The following is a 26,200-nucleotide window of genomic DNA, read 5'->3' on the forward strand; positions in this document are numbered from 1 at the left end:
GCTGTTGTGTCTGAGGTTGGCAGGGCTCTCATTCTTAAAGGTGGTAATATTTTTCTTTTTGCAGACCCAGAACGGCAGGAGAAGTTTGAAAGCTGGCTGTCAGAGATAAACAGCTCTGATGGGATCTGCTTACTCACTACATTTGCGCACATGGCCCAGCCCAAACGCACTGATGCAGACCCTGAGTTTGTCCGAACAATAGTGCTGCAAATATATGAGGTATGGAGAAAGTTCAGAGGCTGGTTATTTTCCTGTGTGTCGTCCATGTGTTAATGATTCATAAAATCTGTATGTAACGTTTTAATACACGTACATTAATACTCATGTATGTATGAATTAGACTGATATTACACAACTGAAGTGCTGGCTTAGATTAGATATCAGGATAGGCATTACAGATAAGAAATCCAGTGTTCATCTTAACTGGATTGCCTAGAAAGAGTAATAAATCAAAGCTAATGCATAATATTACTCAAAGTTTATAATGTCTGAGCACACAGATGGGTCTCTAGCTTTGTATTGAGATAACTTTAAGCCACAGGTGCTTCTTTATCTTAATTACTGCTTTTGCGAAAAAGAGAAATTTGTACTGATGTAGCATCGATCTTTGACTGCATTTGCAGTTTCTGTGTCAGTGCACAGCTGCTTCTCTTTGGGGTGCACATTGTTTTTAATTATATAGAATTTAAATGTCATCACTTCCAGTCTTCAGCTGTGGTGTATTCAGATACAGGTTATGTTGGTGATGGTTTCCTTTATTACGTGCCTGAGAGGAAGCAATTTACAACCAGAACTGTTTGTAGTTTTAGAATGTAGAAAATTACTTGGAAAATGATTTAAACACATTTTTGTATCATTTACAATACTGGTTTAGGATTAACTTAGTTTAGCTTTAGATTCAGATGTTTCTGTGTAGTCCAAGGCCCAGTGTTTATCTCTTGTTGTCAGGTGTCCTACGTTAGTGTGGCTACAAGAGAAACTTTCTCCAAGGTGGGCCGGGAATTGCTTGCTGCCATAGCAATGGCTCATCCAAGCATCATCTCTGTGCTACTGGAGCGGCTCCGGGAAACCATTGACAAAGTGGGAATGGTGGGTCAACCTTATGCTCTGGAGTATTCAGTAACAGCTTAGCATCGGTTAAGAATTGGTTAAAAACAAGGTGACGAGATCACTATAAGAGGAATTGACAGAGTGCAGCTTTGGTTGAGGGACTGCAAATTCGTGTTAAACCCTTTATTCCATCTTTCTGACTTTGTCTCTAAACTAAAGGAAATACATTTTGTAGAAGTGGTATTTACTACAAATATGGCTTTTCTTTAGTTCTCCTCATGACTGATAAATACCATGTAAACAAAGTTTTTTTCCCCTATTTCTTTTTTACTTTGATTCCTGTAAATTGTAATCCTGCGGTGTTGTACAATACAGTTTGGTCATTAGGCTACTGGTTAGACATCAGGTTAACTTTAAATTCAAAATTTAAAAAAGTGTGCTTTGAATTTAGACTCTGAAAGAGTCCACAGGCATATAGACATTTAATTGAATGTACCCTAAAAATGGAAGCATCACCTCAGTGTTCGACTGGAATCACAGAAAGCTTTTTCTAGCACCTATGGCTATAAATAACCTGTGCTGGATGGTTTTAATAACCTGGCTTATTTTTGCTGTCAGGTGTCCCTGTATTTGTTCAAGGAGCTGCCTTTGCACCTGTGGAAGCCTGTGGCTGCAGAAATAGGTGTGATCCGGGAGTGGCTGCTGGGATACAGTCTACCCGCTGTGGAGAACAAACTGGCCTGCATCATTCTGGAAGGGCTGAACTGGGGCTTCCATGAACAGGTATGGTTAGGCCTGTGACTGTTTCCAAAGTTGCACTTGTTAGCATGGCAGTGTGGCTGATCGAAATTTAACAGAGCAGGATTTGCACACAACTGTTATCTTTAACAGGGTTTCTGTTTCTGGTCTTACACATCCTTTGTCCTTAATTAGCATGTAGTAAATTATTCCTTGGTAATGATTCAGAACTAGAATGTATGTATATTTATGGTGCAATTTCAATATGTGTACCATGCGTGCATTTGCAGCATGTTCAATTTAGCAAGTGTGTTTTCTTTTTGGTCTCAATGTTTTTTTCTCCTGTTAGTGAAAAATATGAATGAAATGCAATCCAGTATTGAGTTGTTACTTTCCACCAGCATTTTACAATCAAATTCTGAAATTTTTAAAACATGGCATTAACTTTCTCTCCAACGTATTAATTTGTTAGGGTGAGTGCTGTCTGTCTGACAAGCAGTATTTCTTAGCTTGGTGTGTGGTACTGTAGGAAAGAAAAATAAAATGATACTTTGTAGTGCAGGACTTGAAGTTGTGTAGGTGCAGTGTGCATGCAACAAAGAAAGTAAAGGTCTTTCCTCTGATTGAGTTACATGCAACACTCTCCTTATCTTACAGAGTGACCGCCTTGTGCTTGATCCTTCTTTACACTCTGAAGTAGCTTTGCTGGTTGTGGAAGCTTATCAGAAATATCTCACTGACAAGCCCTACAGCGGGATCATCTCTGAGAGCATCAAGCAGGTTGGCTGATTTAGTCTTTAATTACTTCTGTACTGTTTTAGTAAATATAGTCGGTGTGTATTCATGCATTTGTCCTAGAAACGTTGTGTTGATGTCTTTGTGATATGGGATTTAAAGACTGATAAACACAAAGAAGAAATTGCTCATATTAACTACGTTTCTTTCAAAAGAGTTTTTAATGTCTTAAGTGGCAGTTTTCTGACATTTCTTCCGATGGAGAATTTTTTTCTGCAATTACCATTCTGCATGTCAGTTGTTTCCAGAGAGCTGATTGCTTTTTTCATCCCACGTAAAATTTAAGTGCTTTTCGAATATGAATGAAAGAATAAAATGCATAGGAAATCTGGCACAACGGACCGGTACTAAGAAGAGGTGTTAAAACTCTTCATCAAATTATGAGTCTGGCACCTTGTCATTGCTTTACTTCTGACAAATAAGTGGTTTTGTCAGGATATAATACAAAAGATAACATTAGGGTTCCCTTTTAACACCACATGGAAGGTCAGCTGGCATTTGTGCAACGCTGAGGTCTAGATATAGGTTTACTTTTTTAATAAAATAAAAGTGTAGTTTATATTAATTTTTAATTAATATTAAGGACACAAGGCCAAGAGGAAAGATAATAATGCAATGTTTTTCAGCCAGCTGGAATACATTATCCCAACAATTAAACTGCATTTAAATGCAATCCTCCCTTGAAACTTGAAAGCTTAGGGTGAAAATTTATGGAATAGTTGTCCCACAAGCAGTTATGCAAATTAAAATTAGAATTTTTTTGCAAAAACATAAGTAGTAAAATTAGATAAACAGTATAATTTCACACATAATAGTTTGTTCTTAAAATAGTTTTCTGTGACATAATCGTTGAATACAACATATTGGTATACAGTTCATATTTTGTATATACACTGTTTTATTGTTGTCTCAATGAGACCAAAGGAAGTTTTCCACTGTACAGTATGTGGACAATATAGTAGATTCCTATTGTGATTTCAAGGTGCATGAGCTAGGAATTGATGTAGCACCCTGCAAACAAAAACTTACTGAAGAGCTTGTGCTTGTTTAATATTTTTCAAGCTTTACGTTCTATTCAACAAATGAACCAGTGGGTTCTAATCCCAACACTCTACTCTATTTGTGCCTGTAGGTTTCCTATCTAGCCAATGTGGTCCGCATGGGTCATACCCCAGAAGCCTCCTTTAATCAGTGGGCATGGGATCTTGTATTACGACTGAAACTGCATGCCAATGACCGCAGGCCCCAGGATGCCTGGTCCCCCCTGCCCTCTACTAGCTTGGACATCCCAGAAGTCACAGAGACTCCCACCATGCACCCTGTCTTCAAAGCAGTGAAAGCTGGAATACCAATTGGATGCTTCCTTGCTGTAGCGATGACCACTCTCGGGCACAGGTAATAATGGATGCCATTTCAAGCCATGACACAAATGACTACTGGATGAGTTTACTCCTATTGGGATCATGTGGGTTTCATCTACTCCGTTAAAAATGTATTGTGTTAATACATAGCCTCTTGTCAATTAATATTTCTCCTTCTTTTAATAGTTTTTTTGTATAGGTTTGTTATACTGTTTTTGTGTGATCTGCTCACAAAACCATTCTAGATTTTTCTAAATTGAAAATTATGGAGCATGAAAGAAAAATGTTTTTAAAGAGTAAAGTATCTGCAATTATGTATTAAAAAAAATTCTGAGTCCTTTATTTTTTTCTCTTTGTCTTACTTAGTATGTGCTCCCTCTGTACAGTATCTGTTATTAAATGCATTGAAGACATTTCAAACGTTGTAGGTTATAAATCTTTCTGGCTTTGCAGGCTTGAGCAGTTTTGCAGTGAGGGAGTGAGTTTGCTGAAGATCCTGGTCCAGTCACGCTACCTGCGAGCTGTGGTTCATGTCCTTGAAAACCTTCTGCCTTTAGTCTACCCTTGTCAGTATTATCTGCTCAAGAATGAACAGTTAAGGAGCACTTTTTAATACTCTTCTTCCCGTGTTAACTTGTTTCAATATAGACAACAAAGTGTTCAGATATTTTTCAGTCTGAGAGCCACTTTCATAAAATGACAGAATTGAAAAGGACACTACCGAGTCAAAATGAAAAAAATAATTCAATTATCAATTAAGTACAATGAAAATACTTACATTGTTAACCTGTTTTACTAGCTTTTAAAATTTTCAGTCTGCCCATTAAAGTACAAGGACAAATTAACAGAGGTAAGTTTATTCCTGTGAAAGAATATAAGTCTCTTGTTTTTTTTTTCCTCTTGTGTGCTGAATAGATTTCTGAGCTGCATTCAGCTGTTTCTGCAGTTAGACAGTGGGACTCCACAGGGTGTGACACAGCAAGTCACACACAAAGTCGCTCAACACCTGACGGGGGTATCCTACGGTGAAAACGTCAAGCTCCTGAACAGCGTCATCCAGGTATGGCGTAGAACAAGATATCTCATATTTTTACATCTCAGTTCCATGGATCCTGATAACCTTTTTTTATCAGTGTATTAATACAGTATAACACAAATTATGACCATAGATGCTCAATACTGTACATGTCTTTAACAAAGCAGTGCTATAACTGTTTTTCTAAATAACATCTATAGGTTAAATAACATAACATTCTGTATATTCTGTACTCTGTATAATGTGTTGAATGGCTCTAATCTGCAAACATTACGAGCCTTAATTTTATGCATCGGTTACCTCTGTGTTCTAGGATTAAATATACATCAGTTCCACTATATCTAATGCAAACACTCAGAAGAGCAAGTTTTACTGACTTATTTTGTTTTCCTCATGAAGCTTAGCACTGAGTTTTCTCAGTAATGGATTTATTCTACTTTGTCCAGACACATGTGTCGGAGAGCTCCTGTTCTGGCCGGGTGGGTGCAGCCGCTGTGCTGGAGTTCTGGGTGCAAGTTCTGACGGCACAGAGTCTCTGGCACAGGGACAGGACTATCCTGTATCTTCTGGACCACTTGTGTCGAGCTGCTTTTTTACACCAGCAGGAAGAGTGCCTGCAGAAGCTGCTCTATCAACAGCACAAGGTAACTGGGAGAAGCTGGAAAGCTATGCTTTTTTCCTTCCTGGTTTGTCAGGTATGTGTATTTGGAATGGAACACTTACTTTTCTTCTTGTAGAATGCACTGGGTTACCATGGGGACCGGGGGCTGCTGTCATCCTTTGTTGGTTGGATTGTTGCTGGAAATATTACACCGTCCTTCATCGAGGGGAACGCTTTGCCTGGAGAGGTAAGGCCGTGTCTCCTTATGAACGATTAGAATCATGACTTGTCTTCATGCATCTTTAGAAGATGAGCTCTGTTTCTCACTGTTATTGATATTGATCCGAATGGGTGCTTGTGAGAGTCTGCCATCCTCCCCTCTGTGTTCTCAGGTCTGGTTTGCTTGGGTAGTCCTGAACATGGAATCTATTTTTGAGGAGGATTCTCAGCTACGCCGCTGTGTGGAGCAGGAGCTGCTCACCAGCCCCTCCCTCCCTCCAGACCAGGCTCTCAAGGTAATTTCCGGGAAAAAAAGGTATTGCGAGAAACATTGTATTTCACGGTGTTTCTCTAGTCACAACCTCTGATCTACTTGTTAGCATATGTATTTAAAATGTATAAATGTATATTAAGAAACGTGCTTTTTCTAAATTTGGAAGAAACAAGTCATCATTATACAGAAGTTTTATATGAGGTAGTAAAGAAAGGTTCGTTATAGCTTCTTATTAGAATTCCCAAGGAACATGCAAGGTTTCTGGGCAGCGAATTGACCTGCTTTGCTACCAACCCACCCCCAACCGTGCGCAGTGTATCCCTGACTGCTTGTCTGTGTGGATCTGCAGAAAGCACAGGCGCGCCTCAAGCTGCATGTAGTGCCATCCATACAGAGGCTGATGGTGTATCGCTGGGCACACCAGGCCCTCACCACCCCTGCAGACCATCCTCTCCTTCCTCTCATCTGGCAGAAATTCTTCCTGCTCTATCTGCGCCAGCCTGGGCCGGAGTTTGGGTAAATGTCTTCTCTCTGGACCTTCATTTCTGTATGTCTTTGTTTTATTTCTTCCTTCTTTTTCTTCTTCTTCTCTTATTATGCATCTTAGGTATTCTATTTGTCATTTGGAACCTGATCTAATGAAAAATGATAATTTCAGTTCTTCTTAACCCTGAATCAATGCTGTGAAAATGAAGCAGTATCTTTTCTTCCATTCAAGAGTTTGCTTCAAAAATAATTTGTGTTACCCGGGTGTTGTATGCCTTTAAAGACCTGCGACACTGCATGTCATCTTCAGTACGTGTGTTGGTTCCAGGTTGGAGGCTAAGGGCTGCATCGGGCGGCGCTACTTTCACAGTCCGGCACACGCCAGCCTGCTGAAGGAGCTGCGACAGCGGCTGGTGGAGGTGGCTGACTTCCACCACGCAGCCAGCAAAGCCCTGAAGGTGCCCAGGACCTCTGAGCCCAGCGAGGCTGAAGCCAGTGCTGTGACCCCCACTACTGAGTACATGACCTCCCCAGAACTGCACACAGAACTGGTCAGGTACTTGCACACTTTCCACTGGTGGGAGGGTTAATTCTCCACCTGATAGGTTTATTGTTCCTATGTGACTTATTAGATTCTCTGTGCATGTATAAAGTAACTTTGTTTGAGATTCTATTAGATTTCAGATTTTGTTGCCAAATAATATACGCATTTCTATAGCAAGTTTTTTTTTAATACGTTCAAAGGGAAATAACTTATATAATTATAATAACTATGGAAGTTACTTCTGAATGGGCGGCATGCTTATGCAGTGATTAGCATTGCTGCCTCCTGTGGATTTTGCATTTTCTCCCCGTGTTTGTGTGGGTTTACTCTGGTTTCCTCCGGCAGTCCAAAGACATACTGGTTGGCTACTGGAAAAATTGCACCTGTTGTGAGCGTGTGTGTGTTTGTGTCTATGTGTGCCGTGTGATGGACTGGGGTCCCCTCCAGTGTGTTACCTTGCACCCAGTTCTTGCCAGGGTAGGCTCCTACTCCCCCTGCGACCCCGTTCTTGATTAAATGGTTAGAAAATGGATGGATGTATACTTATACAGTAAATAAGCTGTTTTTTATATTATTGAGGTCTGTTACATATCTACAGTGTATCTGTACCATCCTCAGTGTGTGAAAACATACAAAGAATTGAGATGGAAAACATTGTAATCTTGAATTACTTAAATGAACATTATTTGTATACTTAAGTATATCTTTTACTGTTGAGAGAGTAAAATATTTTAATTATTTTTCATTACTTTAATCTTAATTTAATTTTAGACTTCTCAAGTCTGAACTTCGAACATTCTATCAAGTCTAGACTTCTAATGGGATTTGAATATTACCTGCAGGCTGTTCAGTGTTTTTGCTGTTTGGCTGGATGATGAAAATCTGCAGAAAAAAGAAATTTATTTTCCTTCATTGCCAAAGCAGTATGATGCACACCGGCTGGCCAAAATCATGCAGAATCAGCAGGTTGGTAAATACATTAAAACACTTCCGGAGTATATTAACTGGAGATGGGCAGAATGCTAGTTAGCGCTACTGCCTCACAGTTCTTGGGCAGTTCTGGGATACCTTTTGTGTGGAGTTTGCATGTTCTCCTAGGTTTTGCATGGCTTTTCGGTGGGTGCTCTGGTTTCCTGCCTAGGGTAACTGGTGTCTGTGCCCAGTTGCATGCTGGGATGAAGAGAATCTCCTGAGTCACACACAAGGCAGACCCTTGTTCTTCCAGCTGTTGTTCATCTCACATCGTCTCACGCTCACGAAATCTAAAATAACTCACCTACTGTGTGAACAAAACTCTTAAAAGTAGACTTCAGTGAATGAAATTTGTAAATAAAGCATTCTTAAAGTAATTTTTAAGTGAGGAAAAAATATTTGTTATGATGTAACGTCAGATGGCATTTAAAAGGTTCACTGAGGGTTAAAGATAGCTGCTGAGTTCTGGTGCATCCATGGCCACATGAGCCATGCGATTTCCACACTGTTCACAATCTACCACTAACAACTTTCTGTAACATTTTCAATTAAATTAAAATATTACCAAATATTTATTGTAAAAATTACTTTTAGTAACACTATATAAACACTTGCCCGAATACATGTGTGTAATAGTTTTAATTTGTGAGTTCAGATTCCTTGCTGGGACCCTTAACACACTTGATATATGCTCTATGTAATGCATCAGCAATGTAATTCAAGAACTAATTGTCTATATTGTAGAAACCTGAGCCTCAAGCTGTAGTTGCACTACAGTAGCAGTCCTCCTGTTAAGTATTCAGACAAAACTTTAACTTAATGCATTTCATTCAAAATTTAAATCTTTAACTATTTTTTTTCTTCTTTTTTGACCTTTCAGTGGTATACAGAAAGAACCTCATGAAAACTTTTTTTTCCACTTGCCGCAATAGTTGAAGTTTACAAAGCAAAATAAAATTTCACAGGTTGTTAGAATTTAAAGAGAGCCCATCAGGCTTTAATTAATTTCCATCTCAACCAAGATTAAATTCAATATACTGTATAATATATTCAATATATAGTATTTAATTAGCTGCAAATATTCCATTTTTTTCAGGACATGTGGATAGAGTTTGTTGATATTGAACGAGTCCAGCATGAGTTGAAGGAAGTTCTGAGTATCTGGGTTAAAATTCGAACTGAGCCATTGTTTCAACATAACCACTTCATATCCATCTTCACTGATTTTATTAACCCTCTGGCAGGTAAGTTAATTCCGAAGGGATTTACTCTTTTTCCAGATTCCAGATTCCTTGTGCTTTTCTCAATGCAAGCACAAAAAATACACTTTCTCATTGATGATTTTGAGATTTTTTTATCTTGTATGGTTTAAAAATTATTGATTATTAATCGATTTAAGTGTGATTTATAACATATTGTATATATGGGTTTCCTCTCACAGTCCATAGACTGTGTTTGTGTCTGTCTGCCCTGCAATGGGCAACTCCATTATTACTTGATATATAATCACATTATTACTTATTATTAAGTGTTCTGTATTATTTAAGGCAAATACATTTACATTAAGAATACTTACTATAGGGAATGGTGATCAGGAAGAATAGTAATAATCCAGCTAAATTGTGTAATTCCCCCCTTGGGGATGAGTAAAATATTTTGGATTGAATTGTATAATGTTATTTTTGTCTGAAGCAAGAGACCGTATTCTGAATAACCTAAAGAAACACGATGCTCCGCAACCCCCCTCATCCTTGTCACGAATGAGAGCTCCAGTCCCTGATATTTCACCTGGAAGCTTGTCTGATGAAGAAACTGCAGCCACGCTTATCCATGAGGATCTCAGCAAACTGCAGCACCAGGCCAAGTAAGTCAGAAAAGCTGTGAAATAATATAGGTTAGTCTGCTGGCTGATAAACATGTACATTTTTCTTGCATTCCTGTGTGGAGGTGATTTTAATTAGTGTGAAAATAAGATTAAAAGTGCAAGTACACTGAGAGAAATTTAGAATGGTCACTGTGTTCATTTTTATTTATTTCTAAGTGATGTGTAAATACTATAGTTACGAAAACTGAAAACTTTTCTTGGTACTCTGTTTGTCAGAGATTTTAGTGTTTTTTTTCAACAATGATTGCTTGACAAGACATTGTGCATGTTATGCAAAAATAAGATGATGGAAAATCATGCTGCAAGACGTCCGGGAAAGAGCTTAGCGTCCGGTTAAGAAAGTAAACCCAAAGGAGACGCCACCCCTTATACAAGTACCGTAGCAGTAAAAATCAAAATAAACATTTTAAATATAAAAACATGCTTGTTCTCAATATGGGTGGATATATTGTAATTCACTAAGAATGTGATTTTCAAAGCTGCCTGGTGTTGCTGATTTAGCTCTGAGGGTGTGGTGCGCTCTGTTGGCAGGCTGGCCACTCTGCGGGAGCTGCAGCAGGTGGCACTGGACAACGATCTGCTGGACACTCTCCCCCAGCTCTACATCAACCGAGAGGAGCAGCTGTCCATGCAGCTGGAGTGTCGGGGCAGCGGGGGGAGGCCCTGTCAGGGCCCAGCGCACATCACCGTCATGGTCAGCAAGGCTTTTGACCTGTGTCTTTCTCAGCTGCTCATACCTGAAATTACCAGGGAAAACCGATTTCATAAGAGTGTTCTGTGCACTCATGTGATAAACGTGAGATAACATGAAGTTTGCTGCACTTAAGATAGCTTGCACTGTACTGTCAGAATATACTTTTTTAAATTCAGTTAATAGCAGTATGTACAGTATGGTATAGAGCATTATGGTGGCACAGTGATTAGCATTGCTGCTGCTCAGCACTGGGGCCCTTCAATTCTGGACCTTGGGGTGATGTCTGAATGGATTTATGGCACGTTCTCCCCACGTTCATGCGAGTTCCTCCGGGTGCTCTGGTTTCCTCCCACAGTCCAGGCCTACAAGTAGGTTACTTGGCTTCTGGAAAAATTGGCCCTAGTGTGAGAGTGTGCGTGTCTGCCCAGCCTTCCATCTAAGGTGTATCCTGCCTTGCACCTGTTGATAGGCTGTAGCTCCTGCGTGATCCAGGGTTGGATGAAGTAATTAGAATATGGATGGATGTGCAGTACATGTCAGTATTATTACAAAACATTAGGCTTAGATATACGTGTTGGATAAGTTGTTTGTGGGTCAAAGCAACCCAACTATGTCTTCTCTAACTGTTTTTGTAACAATGTAATGTTTTATTGTTTTTGTATGTGTCCATTCATTTATGGGTTGTTATTTTTGTTGCAGTTTGAAGGAATTCACAAGCTCGAGCCTATCCAAAACCAGATCCAGTCTCTGAAGAGAGACCTTAAGCAGCTCCAGACAGATGCCATGAAACCCCCTCCACAGAGCGTAGCTGAAGCTGCTGTGCACATGGAGAATTTCATCACGTGAGTATAAGCAGTAATGATAAATGATAGACAGCACAAGCCAGTTCAGGGCAATGTCAACAGTCCTTTCAACAGTCAACAGTCTGTAGGGCTATTTCTTGGGTGTTTCAGAGCCCCTGTTTCCACTTTTCAGAGTAGCTTTTGTGTTACAATGACCATGTCTGGCCTGACTGACAAACTTGCAAGCAAATGAAATGGAACTTATATGAAACATTGGCTTTTGAAGTTACACTGGTGATGGATGAAATAATGTCTTTCCTTTTTCAAATTTAAATTCATCTTTTGTTTTTTGGTATTCTCACCTGCTTTGGAATAGCCTGTTTGATGTTTTTTGCGTCTCGGCTCATGGTCATGAACCCATGGCTGTGAGGAAGAGGAGAATGAGGAAGAATAGACTCCTCCAACCCATTCACCTTCAAGTTACTCATGCAGGAGGTTCACCACCAACACCCTGGAGGCTGCAGTGGCCAGTGTGTCACCGAGACACCTGGCTGACTAATCCCACCCTCCCCTCAGCGGAGCTCCAGTCCGTTGTGCACAGTCACTTAGGAAAACAGTCACAGTCAGCGGGTGGCATGAACAAGGCTTGAACCTGCGACTCCTGGATCATAGATCATGGAGCTCAGTCCTCACTCAGGCGAGCGTCTGTCTCAGCTGAGCCACCTGGTGCTTGTTTGTGTTCGGCTTCTTTAATCATGAATATGCTGTATAAGCTTGGTCTGAAATTGGCTTTATTCATTGGTAAAAGCAAGTCTCTATGATAAGATTTTTTTAATTCAACTTCCAATCCCAGTTTGGTACAACAGGAATATATTGTGGTAGGTTTATTTCACTGCATAAAATACTAAGTCTCCCCTATCGGACAGTGCAATACCTTAATATGTTCTTTTCGTTGTTATCTTTTTTTAACTAGGGCCCTTGTTAATACCTTTAAGATGCATCCTACTCCCATTGTGCAGAAAGTGGGGATTGCAGTCTTTTACAAAGTGGTGTCGTTTGTGTGTGAAGACACCCAGCGCCACCCTCCTACCAGGCAGTTCTTCTCCTCTTGCATTGAAATTCTGGGGCAGGTAACGTCCTGTTTCCTTTTTTTTTTCCTGTGTCCTACAAATAGTATCATATTACATTATTTAAAAATGGTCAGTTTCATAAGTTCTTAAATCCACCTTATACAGACATCATAAGGGCTTTAAGCCAAAGTGGTTTTCTTTATGTATACCAACCACACACACACAGTGATCCCACTTCGTTTTAGTTAGTATGGTAAATTTAACAATAAAAAACCTACATGTTAATCATAAAGTTACTGTCCCACACATTTGATCTATAAGCAATCCAAGCGTTTATGGAAAACAAGGTACTGATGCTGTGTTCTGCTTTCCCTTCTTGTCAGGTCTTTATCCGGGACACACCAAAGGAGTGCAAGAAAATGCTGAAGACCATCCTTCAGAACCGGCAGCTGTGCAACCTGCTCTCCCCCTACTTCACCCCCAACGCCTCGCCCGCAGAGCTGGTCTCCCTCTATGAAGAGGTGGTGGGAGCTCTGCATGTCGACAGCGGGGACGTCGTCTTCATGCTACTCACAAAGGTTCCCACCTCTTCTTATGTTCTTTTAAATCTGAAACCGGCTAGCCTCCATCTCTAAATGGTGGTTTGGGTATCCATTTGCTCTTATGTCAGAACCCCTGATGTTTATTTTTTATGTTAAGTAAAAATAGATTTTTCTAGATCAGAATGTTTTTAACTTTCATGGACAGTTTTCTCTAGTCAATTTACATTATTCCCTTTGAATAGCTGTTGTCAGGTCTTATACTGCTTTGGTTTTCTTTAATATGAATATGTGAATTGTTGTCTTGGTGGTTGGTGGTACCTTAGTGAAAAAGCCATTCGCTTTTGTGACTGTAGAATTAAACATGGAAGTACATGTGCATTTCTCTGTTGACCTGGGCTGTTTCTGTTATTTCCCTTCTCCCAGTTTGACCTAATGCACTGGCTGTCCTCCAGTCAGCCGCTCTTCCCTGAGAGAAGCAGGCTGATGGAGCTGATACACATGGCCCTGACGGCCTGTGGCCTGGATCCTGAGCCAGAGATCCTCATGCCTTTTAACCTGTTCTGTAAACACTGGACCCAGTTACTGAGCTACCAATTCCCTGATCACTACAGTGACTTCCTCCGGCTTCTTATGCAGAGTAAGTAACGGCTGTGCTATTGTATCTTAAAAAGTTAAGAAAGCAAAACTCTTATCAGATTTTCGAATAGAATTGCTTTGTTTTTATAGTGGACAAGAAATTATTGCCAGCTTTTTTATCATGGCTGTCTATAGGAAGAGTTAGGTTGCTATTATCCCAAAATGCCATTAGTTCTATTAATAATTACATACACTGAAACAAAATCTAGAAGCTTTGATTTTGCTTATTGGAAAAATAAATAAAAACTGTCAATCAGAAGTGCCATGTAAAAATACCAGAAGTCAAATCAAATCAAATCAAAGTTTATTTATTAAATGCACAACAATACGGCGTGCAGCAGTAGTTGCTGGCAATGAAATGTCTTTTTCTGCGAGCTCACAAAAATTACAAGAATCACAAAAATCACAAAAATTCACAAAAACACAAAAATCACAAAATTGAGGTTACATTTTTTAAATTGAATAAAACTCAATGTGAGTAGAGCTGTTATGTGTCCATGGTGTGTGTAATATATACATGTAGTGCAGTTATGCTGAATATAGTGAGAATTGTGTGTCCATGTAGCCATTACAGGTGATTTGCTAAGGAGCTACAGGTTGGCTATTTAGCAGTCTTATTGCCTGGAGGTAGAAGCTGTTCCGTAGTCTGTTGGACTTGGACCGAATGCTTTGGTACCGTTTACCTGACGGTAGGAGGGAAAACAGTTTGTGACTGGGATGACTGGGGTCCTTGAGAATGAACCTGGCCTTCTTCAGACATCTAGCTGAGTAGATCTCCTGGATGCTTGGTAGCTCACAGCTGGTGATAAGCTGCGCTGACTTCACCACCCTCTGCAATACTTTGCGATCCTGTGCGGAGCAGCTCCCATACCAGGCAGTGATGCAACCAGTCGGGATGCTCTCAATAGTGCACCTGTAGAAGTTGGCCTGGATATGTGATGGCATGCCGAACTTCTTTAGCCTGTGGAGAAAGAGATCTTGACCACGGTGTTGGTGTGGTGGGTCCAGGTTAAATCCTCTGCGATGTTAACTCCCAGGAACTTAAAGCTGCTGACCCCCTCTCCACTGCAGTCCCATTGATGTGAATAGGTGTGTGGTCTCCACCCTGATGTTTCCTATAGTCCACAATCATCTCCTTAGTCTTACTGATGTTCAGAGAGAGGTTGTTCTCCTGGCACCATACTGCCAGGGTTTCAACCTCCTCCCTGTATGCAGAAGTGGACCATACCTTAAATAAACCAGTTTTAAATAAAGGTTACACCATAAAAAGTCACATTTTTCTCTTCATGGCACATTAGTGATGCCTCTCTACATACTGTACCTGTGTACTGTACGTACTGTAGAACAGGGCATGCTGTGTCACTCACAGGTTCAGCAGACCAGCTCATTAGTCCTGAATGCTGGAAGTCTTCTCTGCGGGTGCTGGGTTGTTCTTCTGCACTCAAAAAGGAATCCATTAAAAACCCCGCTTCTGCTTCTAGAGCCATCACTATCTCCCTGTCGCCTCAACAAGTGAGTTTCTGACTTGATCGCCTTACTACCCTAAAATTACATGATTGTCTTCTCGTCACTTTGAATTATTTTAACTTTTCTTTTAAGTTAAAAGAAAGTCTTAATAAATTACCTGTTGAACTCAGTAAGACATAAACTATATTTTCAAGTGGTTTGCTATGATTGTGTTATATTAGTAAATTTAAACAGATCTGAATTAATGTATGTGCCTTTCAGGTTCAGGAGACCATAGAATGGCTGTCAGGTTTCTTCCTGAAACTCCGTCTCTCAAAAGCTGATTTCCGCAGTTTTGGGCTGTTTTCTAAGTGGGGTCCTTACTTGGAGGAAGTGAAGATATTTTGGAGATATCTGGCGAACAATATCATTACCTTGGAATTTGCTGGTTTAGCCAAAGAGCCAGTGGGCAGCAACGTGATACTTAATGGTAAAAAGCCCATTTAAAAAATCTTTGCGACTGGACTCTCTTGAATTTTGTTCTGTTTTTAAAACCTGCGAAAAATTCAAAACGTCAGTTTGTCCTGTCTGCTTATAAAGTGGTAAATGATCTAAGAATCTTATTCAACCATTTCTTGAAAGAAGCCAAGGTGTCAGCTGGATAGCTTGTTCTACACTCCCACCTTCCTTTGTGTAAAAAGCAAGAGGCAGCTCTGTTTTGAATCCACTTCAGTGTAATTCCATTTTAAAATGCTTCAGAGTAAATTGGAAAGAATGGAATGATACGTGGTCTTTTTCACAGTAACTACTCCATTCAAATAGAACAGTTGTTAATTGGGACACTTAAAAATTAAACATACTGGCTGTGTTAATGTAAAAGTGTATTATTAAAGCAGTGTTGTGTCTTGATTCAGAGCATTGTTTCGCCTTTTTAGCCCTGCTGACTTTGCACTCTAAAATCATTGGCCTTTTCAAGCCATGGATCCTGGTGCTGGACACAGATGATCCGAGGTATTTACAGATAGCAAGGCAGTGTTTGTTTTTCCTGTGTATCAGATTGTTCGCTGTCACATTGATCTTTCTCCTGCCCCAGTAACCCTCGCTGCTTTCCATGGCTGGAAACTGACACCCCTGCTGCTGCCAGTCTGGTGGCCATGTATTCCCATTTCACACAACGCCTGCATGAGAGGTTCAAAGGTATGCGTGTGTTCTGCCGTCTGCCCTGCTCAGACCGCAACAGATTTCAGAGTGTTTCTTTGATTTTCAGTGGACGAGAAATAATTGCCACATTTTTTTTTTACCATAACTGTCTACAGGAAAATTTAGGTTTCTGCTAACACAAACTGCACATAGATAATTTCTTACAAATGTTTTATCTTACCCATTGTGACCAAGATGTTTTTATGTGATGATTATTTGAACACGTACATCTAAGAAAATGCAGGTTACCAGGAGTTAAAGACAAAATAAAAATCAAATGTTTTGTAATCAGATTTTAGTAAGATTGGAAATGTATTTCTGGGGCTTACGTTGTCTTCAGTCACCAGCGTATATTGGCTATAGGGTGTAGTAGTAATAATAGAGATCTTCACAAAACAAAATGTTCCTGCTGAATTAACCTGCTGATTTACCTGTTTGAACTACTACACTACTACAGATTTGTGCTATTCTGTTGTTTTCTAGCACCACTGTTTAAATTATATGCTCTCTGGGAGTCAGTGTCTGATTGTGTCCACTGTCACACAGATATGTTGCTGCCTGGCCAGAGAGATGCTCTCAGGATACATCTGATGCACTACTGTGATACATGCACCGCTCCCAAAATGCCAGAGTACATCCTGTACACGTACCACACAGAATATAGCCGGTTGCCTTGGAGGGACCTGCACCCAGACCAAGCTCTCATGAACCAGTTTTTTAATGTAAGACACCCATTTACTGAAGCTGATTTCCTTACTACTACAGCCCAGGCTTGTAAATCAATCAAATATTTTCAAAGGCATGGTATTATAATTAAAAATTGTGACCCGCTGTCCCATACCAGGCTCATCAGGGTTAATTCTCAAGATTAAGTATGTGATTCAGGCAAATTTCTTCTTGTGAAGTTCCCCGACTTAAACCCTTCATGCTAATTTTTTTTTGCTGTGACTCATTCAGTACTTTCTCTTATAGCATTTCGATAAGAATTTGCCATCAGCAATTTATCTCATAAAGTATGATTTTGGAAGGTCAGGTCAAAGATATTGTGGTAATTATCCACAGGTCTTAACTTTCAAGAGACCATGTTACTGTTTGTTGCAGGTTTCAAGCTTAATGCTTTTTTCAACCTTTGCAAACTGTGAGCAAACACAACGAGGCAAGAGATTTAAAAAGGTTCATATTTGAATTGGTTTGAATTTCAGCAATAAATGCATATAACATGCATTCTCTTGACCATGACATGTTTTTATAAATTCAGAACAGGTGTAACTCTAAAAATAAGATTTTGTGTAATGTTGAATCCATATGAACTGATCGTATCTTTAGTTTTCAAAGTAGATATTGCCATTCATGTTTGTTAAAGCCCATTGGGATGATCTGTTTGCAGGTAGAGAGAGGGAGTCCAAAGAGCTGTTTCCTGTTCCTGGGAGGTGTGCTGTGTGAGGTGAACTGGGTGAGTGTCCTGAGCAGTGCCTTGACTTCCCAGCCCAACCCAGACACCCAGATCATGGTTGTCTGTCTGCTCTACACGATGATCTTCCTGGCCAAGGAGGACCAACTTCTCAGCAAGCCTGTGAGTACCACCATTCCTGCTTTTTGCTTTTTTTTACAGAAGCTCTGTTGTGAAATCATTCCCTAAGGGAAAGCATTATTTATTGGTCAGTGTTCTTCAATCTTACGGATGTTTACGTGTTCTGTACGGGTATATATTATGTTCTCTGCTGTTTCTTTATCTGTTTATCTCAATTCCATTCAACAATTGAATGCTCACCTTTTTGAGTGTGCTTTTGTATAACTGGTTTGTATCCAGATCATACCATGCTCATGAGTACAGTGCTTTTTGATTGATCAAATAAATGACAAATAAGATAATGATATAACGACAGAGACTCATTTTACCGTTGCACTTTAATAAAATAGTTTATTATCTACAAGCTTAATGCAAACCATTTATCCATTTTGCTCATCTAATTGCTAGTCGATTAATAATGCGTGACTCCTACCAAGCTGTTGTTTTTAGTATTTGAGCAAAATTTTCAACAGTGTAGTTAAGGAGTTTGTTTCATGCTGCATTAGATGTTGGTTTTCACATATAGAAGGTTGATGCTTGACCAGGAGCACTGAGGACAAAATTTGTGCAGTAGAATTGCTGTGTATTAATATAATTCTCGTCTTGATTTGCATTCCTCTCATGTCATCATTGTTTTTTTTATCCCTACAGGACTCTCCACTTCTGAGTCTGCTTGGACAGTCCACTTCTCTCCCTTGGCACCTTGTGGACTCTTCCTCCTATCGCAATGTGATGGGCTATGTGAACACCCATTACCCCTCAGCTCTCATCCTGAAGAGGGACACCTCCTCAGAACTTGTGGTCAAACTTCTGAAGATGACTGCTGGGTTTGAATCCACCTTTGAAGGAACACTGCACAATGTGAGTACCAGCTTAGTGAGCACATGAGTAAGCACATCACTAGTCTGAAAAACTTGTACTCAGACTCTTTCCTATGTTGCATGTATCTTGCATGGTAGGACATGACGCTGAAGTGTCAGGCCTTCATCCACATGGTTGTTCAGTTCCTGACTACCTTGGACCAGAATGGGAACATCAGCCTCTCAGAACTGAAAAAGGAGATGGAGAGTCTGCTGGAGGACATTGTGGTCTTCAACCCTCCAGGTGACAAATCCTACTAGGAAAATGCTTCTGGTTCTCATTAATATCTATATAAGACATAACTTGTTAACATGGATGACTATTTTTCTCTTGCAAAACAGCTCTCTGATGGATTTAAAAGTTTTGGAAATTATCCTTGAGGTGTTTGGCATGATACAGTTGTTTTATTGCAGGGTATAGGTGGGATTCTGGGTCTACAGACCAGTGTCTCTACAAAAGGAAGACTTCTCTATTTTCCTGTTTTCTCCTAAGTGCCAAAAAAGGCATAGAAAACTAGTCATACAGTATCTGGTGTAGCAAACACCAGGTATAACTTTTATATTTTAAATGAAGATATTGCTAACAACTGATATTTTGCATAGCTAGTAACCATAACAGTGCAGTTAACAAGTATCTCATTATTTTGTTTTACAGATTCTTGTTTGAGGTCTGCCTGTATATATCTATTTTCAAACATGTCTCCTTGGTACACACAGTGGCTATTACATTCATTTGATTGTTAGAAAAGCACGATCAAAGCAATCTGGTTATAGAGTGATGGGCTCCAAGACTGAACTGACTGAAGTGATCTCTGTCCCACAGAGACTGACCTGCGCCAGCGACACATGGCTACGTGCAGCCTGTTTGCAGAGGTGCTGAAGGTGCTGAACAGTGCAGGTGTGTCCACTGCTGAGGCCCTTGGAGGGATGCTGCACAGCTGGGTGGAGCGCAGGGCCCGGGCCCCCCTGGTCCTGCCCCTTCTCACCGCTGCTTGCTGCAGCCTAGCTTCTGTCCGCCATATGGCTCGCACCACTGAGGCCTGCATCCTTGCCTACTTCACCGACGGTAAGGGGGGAACTGGGCTCAGAGAGACACCAGGACTGGGGCATTTCTGATTTAGCAACATACAGTATCTCTGCTTAGAGTTCTGTTGCTTAGAGTGAAGCTGCTGTTTCTGATGCAGTATGTTTAAACAGTTATGTTTTCAATAACTTTCATGCACAGGTGCCATCTGAACTGTTCTATTAGATGTGCAATGTTCAAAATCCAAAATCCCAAACCACTTTTAAATCCGTGGTGAGAAGGAAGAGAGATTGCTCTGCCATTTCATCATGACACTTTATTCTTTTCTCTTTCTGCCCCTCTCTTCTTGTGTGTGCTTGTTGCCAGGAGCCTGTGTGGATCAGTACTCTGGGTGGGGCCCTATCCTGTTGTCTCTCCAGGTGCCCGAGCTGACAGTCGAGGACTTTCTCCAGGAGAGTCTGGCGTTGGGCAGCTTCCTTACACTGTACGTCTACATCCTCCAGAGGCTCAACCTTGAGCAGACTCTGGTTAATGAGAAGAAGACTCTGATGCTGCTCAAGACTTGGATGAGCGAAGTCTTCCCCAGGTGCGATGCTCAGAGAACCATAAGTACACTAGAGTAAGTGTGTTGACAATTCAAGGGCAGGACAGAAGACTATAACTCAGCTGAAAGGCACAGGTTGCCCTAAAACTGTAGCTGGATTTTTAAAATGAAGATTATTTAAATGTGAGGGGTATTTTTTTCTATAAATTTAGTTGATTGGTGAAATTTCCAAAAACAGATGCACAGAGTGAAAGTACACTGTTCAAAATACCTTTCATGTTTATAGATCAGATTTAAAAAATATGAATTATGTTGATCATTTCTGTTTGGAGATTGCACTCCATTATTTTAGTCTTTTTCAGACTAAATTATAACTATTTCAGCCCATAAAGTTGAACTAATGGTTTCAGTTCCCCTTGTTTAGTCATTACAGATGCAAACTATGGCCTGTGAATCACTTAATTTTTAAATATTAAAAACAGAGTTCTGTGTGTTATATAATATTTATACACAAGTCGAGAGATATGTGAATTTCTAGACAGCATATGTTGCTATACAGTAACTGGTGAATTGGTGGATGTCTTTTATGATTGGTGAAATGGACATGTAGATTAGCATTTCTTATATACAATACTGTCATCACAAATCAACCAGTAACAATAGCCCTAATGTTAGAGAATACTCTAAACTGTATGTAAAATGAAGATTACTCAGTGGAAGAAGTAAATTATCCCACCCTGATCATTTAATAGTCACCACAGTTCTCCTCTCTGGCTTGAGCAGCAGTCCAGCTGATGAGAGCAAGCTGTTCCTGTGGTGGCACAAGAGCCTGGAGCTGGTACAGGTGCAGGTGGACCAGGGCGATGCCTGTGACCTGGAGCCCCTCATCCAGGCCCTGCTCAGCCTACAGGCTCGGCTTGCCCAGCTGGGGGAAGAGAGGCTGGCCTCTGGGATCCTGGGGGCTATAGGTCTGGGCAAGAAGTCACCTCTTTCCAGCAGGTGAGGAGAGGACTTGGCACCTTCTTTGATTGCTTGGACCAGTTGTTCTGTTACATGAGAAAAGAGATTTTTGATGATGTATAAATTTCAAATATGGACATGCAATTTCATTTCAAGCAAAGCAATTACTGGTCACTCTTATCATTTTTGTAATTACAAATTAATCTCTTAAGAGAAAGCTAAACCATTTAGTTATACACACAGAAATGGTTCTTTCAGGGTGGCATGTTTAAAGGAACATAAAAACACATAAGAGAGGAGATCATTCAACCCATCAGTTGTTTAAGTTAGTTAAAACAAACTTAATGCGTTTAATATTAATGTATTGAAAACATTTAAGAAAAGCAAATCTTCATTACATCAAAAAAACTTTTAATAAACCATGCTTTTTAGAGATGTAGAAAAATACCTGATATTTATCTTAGTGAATAATAAGTAGTTCTGATAAGAGATGAACCTATACCAGTACACTTTAAGGCTTTCCAATTGTTTCCAGTTGTAAATGAGTGCTTGAGGTGCACACTGGAGCCCTGTTATCTAGACATGTCCAGCTTGTGTCTGGGCCTTACTGTTGGCTCGCTGTGACGGGTATTCCCCAAGAGGTGTTGCACAATTTGCCATGCCTCTGAGGAGCCTGATGGACTTGAGTCAGCCAGCATTTCGTTGGCTGAAAATGGAAGAGCAACCAGACACCGTGAACCTGTAGTGATGTCATCAAGAAAGTTGCTGGTCTGCCAGTCAGAGCTAACTGTAAGGCACAGTGGAGCTTTCAGGTTTTCACACAGTCAGCAGCTAAGACAGTAGGCCCATTGGATGAGTTTGTACAGTAGTCCTCACGTGTGGGTTCGCTCAGAACTGCTGCTTGACTTGAGTCAAGTGTATTTACTGTACATCTGGCGACCCCAGATTGGGTGGAATATACTGTAAAAGCAATTGGCGATTCCAAAATGTAGAGAAAATAATTTTTTGTGGTATTCCTTACATGTTCTAAAGCCTGTTGTAGCAGTGCACACTGAATCAAATGCAGTTGTCTTTCCATGCAGTTCAGTGTTGCAAGAGATGTGATTCAATGTTCTGTTCAGGTTCCGGGTTGTGGTGCGCAGTATGTCAGCGTTCCTGTTAGTCCAGGTGCCTGCAGAAAACCGTCTCCGACTCCAGCCAGGATCAGACCTGCAAATCTCCCCTAAAGCACAGCAAGTACGGCTGCTTATTGTTCATTAGGACCCAGTCATTTATTCTTGCATGTTAAAAAAGATTTTTGCGTACAACACTATCACCTTAATTGTTTAGCCTTCAAGATATGATTGAGTTGCTATGTCTTTGAGATTTAATTCAAAACATACTAAGTTAATTAGTAAATATATTTTAAATACTATTACATAATAATATTTTGGGGGATTTTAAATCTACATCATCTTTCATTTCATAGTGTATATCTTGCACACTCTTCAGAAACGTTTATCATTACGGCATGTACAGTAACACAGTCCTTACACATAAATATGAGACACAGTTACCAACACTGTAGGCTCTATAAACAACAAACCAATGTATTATTAGAGTGCTTTCCCAATTCAAAATAATTTAAATAAATACATAAATACATTTTTCTGTTGATGATGTCCTCTAAGTATGTAATGAGAATCCAACATAAAACTGGTGTCAACTCTGATAGTAGCATGTTAAAATGTTTTTGTCAGAATCTGTTTTGTCAGATTTGTCTACTTTTTGGATCCTTTTGCTGTTTAAATTGATGAATACGACTATTTTATGTTAGCTCAGGTAAAGAGAATTAGATATTCCATGAAAAAAGAACATTCTTTGGTTTCACAGATAAATTTAGAAAATAAATGTCATTGGGCTAATGACAGAATTTACATCTTGACTTAGGCACTTAACTCCCTTGACTTGATGCCTTCTACGAAGCAGTACTCTGAGTTCCAAGAAACACTCAGTCAAGCCTGTCAGTTCATCAGATACCCCGGCCACTGTCTGCTGGATGGGAATCGTCTGCTCGCTCTCCTCGTCAATGCTCTCTATACGGATTTGCACTACTTGGACATCATACGGTAGCACTTCTGTCCTCTGTTGATGACAGGGCAGCAGTTGGGACACAGAACAGCAGAATGTTTCCTCTTCAGACTGGCATAAGAAGGTGGTGAAATCACAGTAGTATGGAACTACCATGAAACGCACTGCTCCATGGGTATAGACCAAAACTTATGAATGCTAAAAATATCATTTCTTTCTTTGGAAAGGGTACTGAAACACTGGATTCCATTCCCTAGTGATGCTTTCTATGAGGGGCATTTCTGCCCCTGCTGGCAAATGTACAAAAAGTCCCTCCTACCCTTTCCTTTGCTCAGCTCTTTGCACAGATTCTTTAGAGTTTGGAGTCGAACCCCAAATCTGTATTTTGAACCCCTGATGTGTATCCTGGTATTGACAAGTCAGGTTGTAATTGAATAATCATTGGCCTGCTTCGTGGAAGCCAGACCTATAGATAGATCTCAGATTGTTCTGAGTGTAGTGATAACTCATTTTTTAATTTTCCTAGCAACAGCTGATAAACTCTGAGATGGATTATATTCTTACCACCAGGAGCTCCAGAATTTGGAGATGTTGCATATAGAACAAGAAAAGTTTCAAAAAGATAGTTTTCTTGGGTTTGTGAGTTTGCGTTGAGGTTTCACTTTCATGCCTTGAAATTCCAGTATAAAGTTTGCACTCAAGTGGCCTTGGAAAATAATTCTGAAGCAAAAATCGGGTAAAACACAGAACAATTTTTGTTAGAAATAATCTGTGCTATTCAATTTAATTAATGGAATATGATAGGTAATATTTTGTTTCCAGTAATTCTTTGACCAGTTACAATTTTAAATTTTCACTGCATATGTAAATGAGGTTTTAAAAGTATAACTTCTCTCACCAAATGTTACAGAAATCTTTATAATTGAATCCACATTCTGTAGTGTGTATAGATATTTAAAAAAGAGAACGTTATCTTTTGTCAGAATGTACTTGTGATTCTTATTAGTATGATACAGCATATATTATTATAATATTGAATGTTTCACCACCTTTCTTCCATTGGGTTCAAAATTGGATTAGTGGCCACCAAACACCTTTTCCACCTAATTTGTGAGTAAGGATTTGTTTGAATGCATACTTTCCCGTTGCACAACCACAGCATCAAACCAAATGTTTTTCAGATGGTTCCCACTAGATTTATCTGACTCTTTTTTTTATGATAAACTGTCAGAAAGTCAGAAACTGTCAGTAATTGCTGGGCTACTACACAACTCACAAGATCTTTCTGAAGGCACAACTCTGGTGGCTTACTGTACAAAGGACATGGCTACCCTTTTCTATCACAAGTCTTATATTTGACTGTAGTCCCTTTCTCTTCTGTCAAAGAAAGAAAAAAAAAGTAATCTCTCCTGACACATACAATCATAAATATTTTAAGTATTATCCTGCTTTTGCTGGTTTTGTGAAGTGCCAAACCAATCCTTTCTCACATAAATTACTGTCTACATCTCTACTAATGTAGAATGATGAAAGAGGTGAGGTCCAATAAAACTTTTAATCTTTCTTTTCTCTTTGAAAAGGATTTTATTGTGAATATTACATATTTGAAGCCAAATTATTCAAAAACCAAAACATTCAAACATGATATATAGAAAACACACCCTTTAAATTATCAACAGTATATTACACCATGAAAGCAGTTTGTAATGGTCTGTGTAGTATTATGCTTTATGAGAAAGCAAGTACTACCAGTGCCTGGTACTTTGGTATGCAACCAACAAATTTTTTAGCCTGTCAATAATACTGTGTTGATTTCAGAACATGTGAATTTGATTACATGTTTTTACTGCGGTGTACAAAATGAGATAAAATGTATGATTTAGTCAAAACTAAAACTGTAAGGGTACTTTGAATTTGGCTTCAAATAAAAAAAAACTGCAGTCAATTATTCTGCTTCATACCTTTTAGAAAATATAAAGATTTCACAAGACAAATAAACTGATACTGGACTCAGATATATCTTAAACACAAACAGACATGTTAAAACCCTGAAAAGATTGCATGGCAGCACCATTGTTGAATAATATTGAACAACCTTGAATTGTAAGAGGAGTAGCTACAAAAATGATGAAACACCAAATCTTTAAATCATAAGAAGCTTCTGAAGCAGATTTGAAGTGCTTATTTCCAATAAAGCTACTAGGATTCAATATGATTTTTGGTCCATTTACTTGCTCTGTTCAGACAGAATATTCTGGATAACTAAAATCTAAATAGTAACCTCTAAGAAAGGTCATTGCATGCCATCAACTATTCTACCACTTCTTATCTGCCTTATCTGTATGCTTCTCGTGTATTACAGTTTTATATTCCCATTGTGCCATAGAGATACTTGGGTTGTGCAAAAGCCTGAATTTAAATTTTGACTGTGTAACCTTTTATTGAAAGTTATCCAATAAGAAAAATCTCTAGCATAGGTTGAATGTATGTTGCAGTTACATTTCTAAAAAATAAGTCTTTATTGGAACACTGTATATGTGATTAAGTAAAAATAAAATTGTATTTGAATTGTTAAATGAGTGTACGATTCCTTATATTGGAGGCTACCTGAAAAATTAAATGTCAGAGCAGGTTAATATGGCTTTTACAATTTTCCCTGCTTTTTTATTTTGTAACCTTTAGAGTAGTCTGTTGGGAATACACTTACAATGATAGCTTGTACAAAGTGATTAACCTCCCAGTGAATAAAAAATAATTTAGATTTTAGACTTCAGGTATTAACAGCAATTTGTTCCATAACAAATGTCATTTTGTAATATTTTATGTTGTTCCAGAAACATA

At 39.4% G+C, this 26,200-nt stretch overlaps 1 protein-coding gene across 3 annotated transcripts in view; it reads left to right on the forward strand.

Moving 5' to 3' along the window:
* epg5 (ectopic P-granules autophagy protein 5 homolog (C. elegans)) overlaps positions 1-25,935 on the forward strand; it is a 46,177-nt gene extending 20,242 nt beyond the window's left edge. For 2 of the 3 annotated variants that reach the window (XM_088912158.1, XM_088912159.1), the window contains exons 13-45: positions 65-219; positions 949-1,089; positions 1,669-1,833; positions 2,446-2,568; positions 3,716-3,978; positions 4,398-4,538; positions 4,860-5,004; positions 5,427-5,624; positions 5,718-5,828; positions 5,974-6,096; positions 6,424-6,590; positions 6,889-7,116; positions 7,947-8,070; positions 9,173-9,320; positions 9,769-9,940; positions 10,493-10,655; positions 11,355-11,497; positions 12,411-12,567; positions 12,891-13,085; positions 13,473-13,686; positions 15,055-15,197; positions 15,414-15,621; positions 16,067-16,142; positions 16,225-16,328; positions 16,878-17,053; positions 17,719-17,904; positions 18,553-18,762; positions 18,861-19,005; positions 19,585-19,827; positions 20,152-20,404; positions 21,113-21,328; positions 22,411-22,525; positions 23,219-25,935. In XM_088912158.1, coding sequence (XP_088768284.1) covers positions 65-219; positions 949-1,089; positions 1,669-1,833; positions 2,446-2,568; positions 3,716-3,978; positions 4,398-4,538; positions 4,860-5,004; positions 5,427-5,624; positions 5,718-5,828; positions 5,974-6,096; positions 6,424-6,590; positions 6,889-7,116; positions 7,947-8,070; positions 9,173-9,320; positions 9,769-9,940; positions 10,493-10,655; positions 11,355-11,497; positions 12,411-12,567; positions 12,891-13,085; positions 13,473-13,686; positions 15,055-15,197; positions 15,414-15,621; positions 16,067-16,142; positions 16,225-16,328; positions 16,878-17,053; positions 17,719-17,904; positions 18,553-18,762; positions 18,861-19,005; positions 19,585-19,827; positions 20,152-20,404; positions 21,113-21,328; positions 22,411-22,525; positions 23,219-23,401 — 5,534 coding nt within the window. In that variant the 3' untranslated portion in view covers positions 23,402-25,935. The remainder of the gene's footprint in view (positions 1-64; positions 220-948; positions 1,090-1,668; positions 1,834-2,445; positions 2,569-3,715; positions 3,979-4,397; positions 4,539-4,859; positions 5,005-5,426; positions 5,625-5,717; positions 5,829-5,973; positions 6,097-6,423; positions 6,591-6,888; positions 7,117-7,946; positions 8,071-9,172; positions 9,321-9,768; positions 9,941-10,492; positions 10,656-11,354; positions 11,498-12,410; positions 12,568-12,890; positions 13,086-13,472; positions 13,687-15,054; positions 15,198-15,413; positions 15,622-16,066; positions 16,143-16,224; positions 16,329-16,877; positions 17,054-17,718; positions 17,905-18,552; positions 18,763-18,860; positions 19,006-19,584; positions 19,828-20,151; positions 20,405-21,112; positions 21,329-22,410; positions 22,526-23,218) is intronic. The other variant, XM_088912160.1, reaches the window with a different exon arrangement.
* Positions 25,936-26,200: the final 265 nt, after the last annotated feature.

The sequence above is a fragment of the Atractosteus spatula genome, chromosome 3 (genome assembly GCF_055471065.1).
Source record: "Atractosteus spatula isolate fAtrSpa1 chromosome 3, fAtrSpa1.hap1, whole genome shotgun sequence".
NCBI classification, from domain to species: Eukaryota; Metazoa; Chordata; class Actinopteri; order Semionotiformes; family Lepisosteidae; genus Atractosteus; species Atractosteus spatula.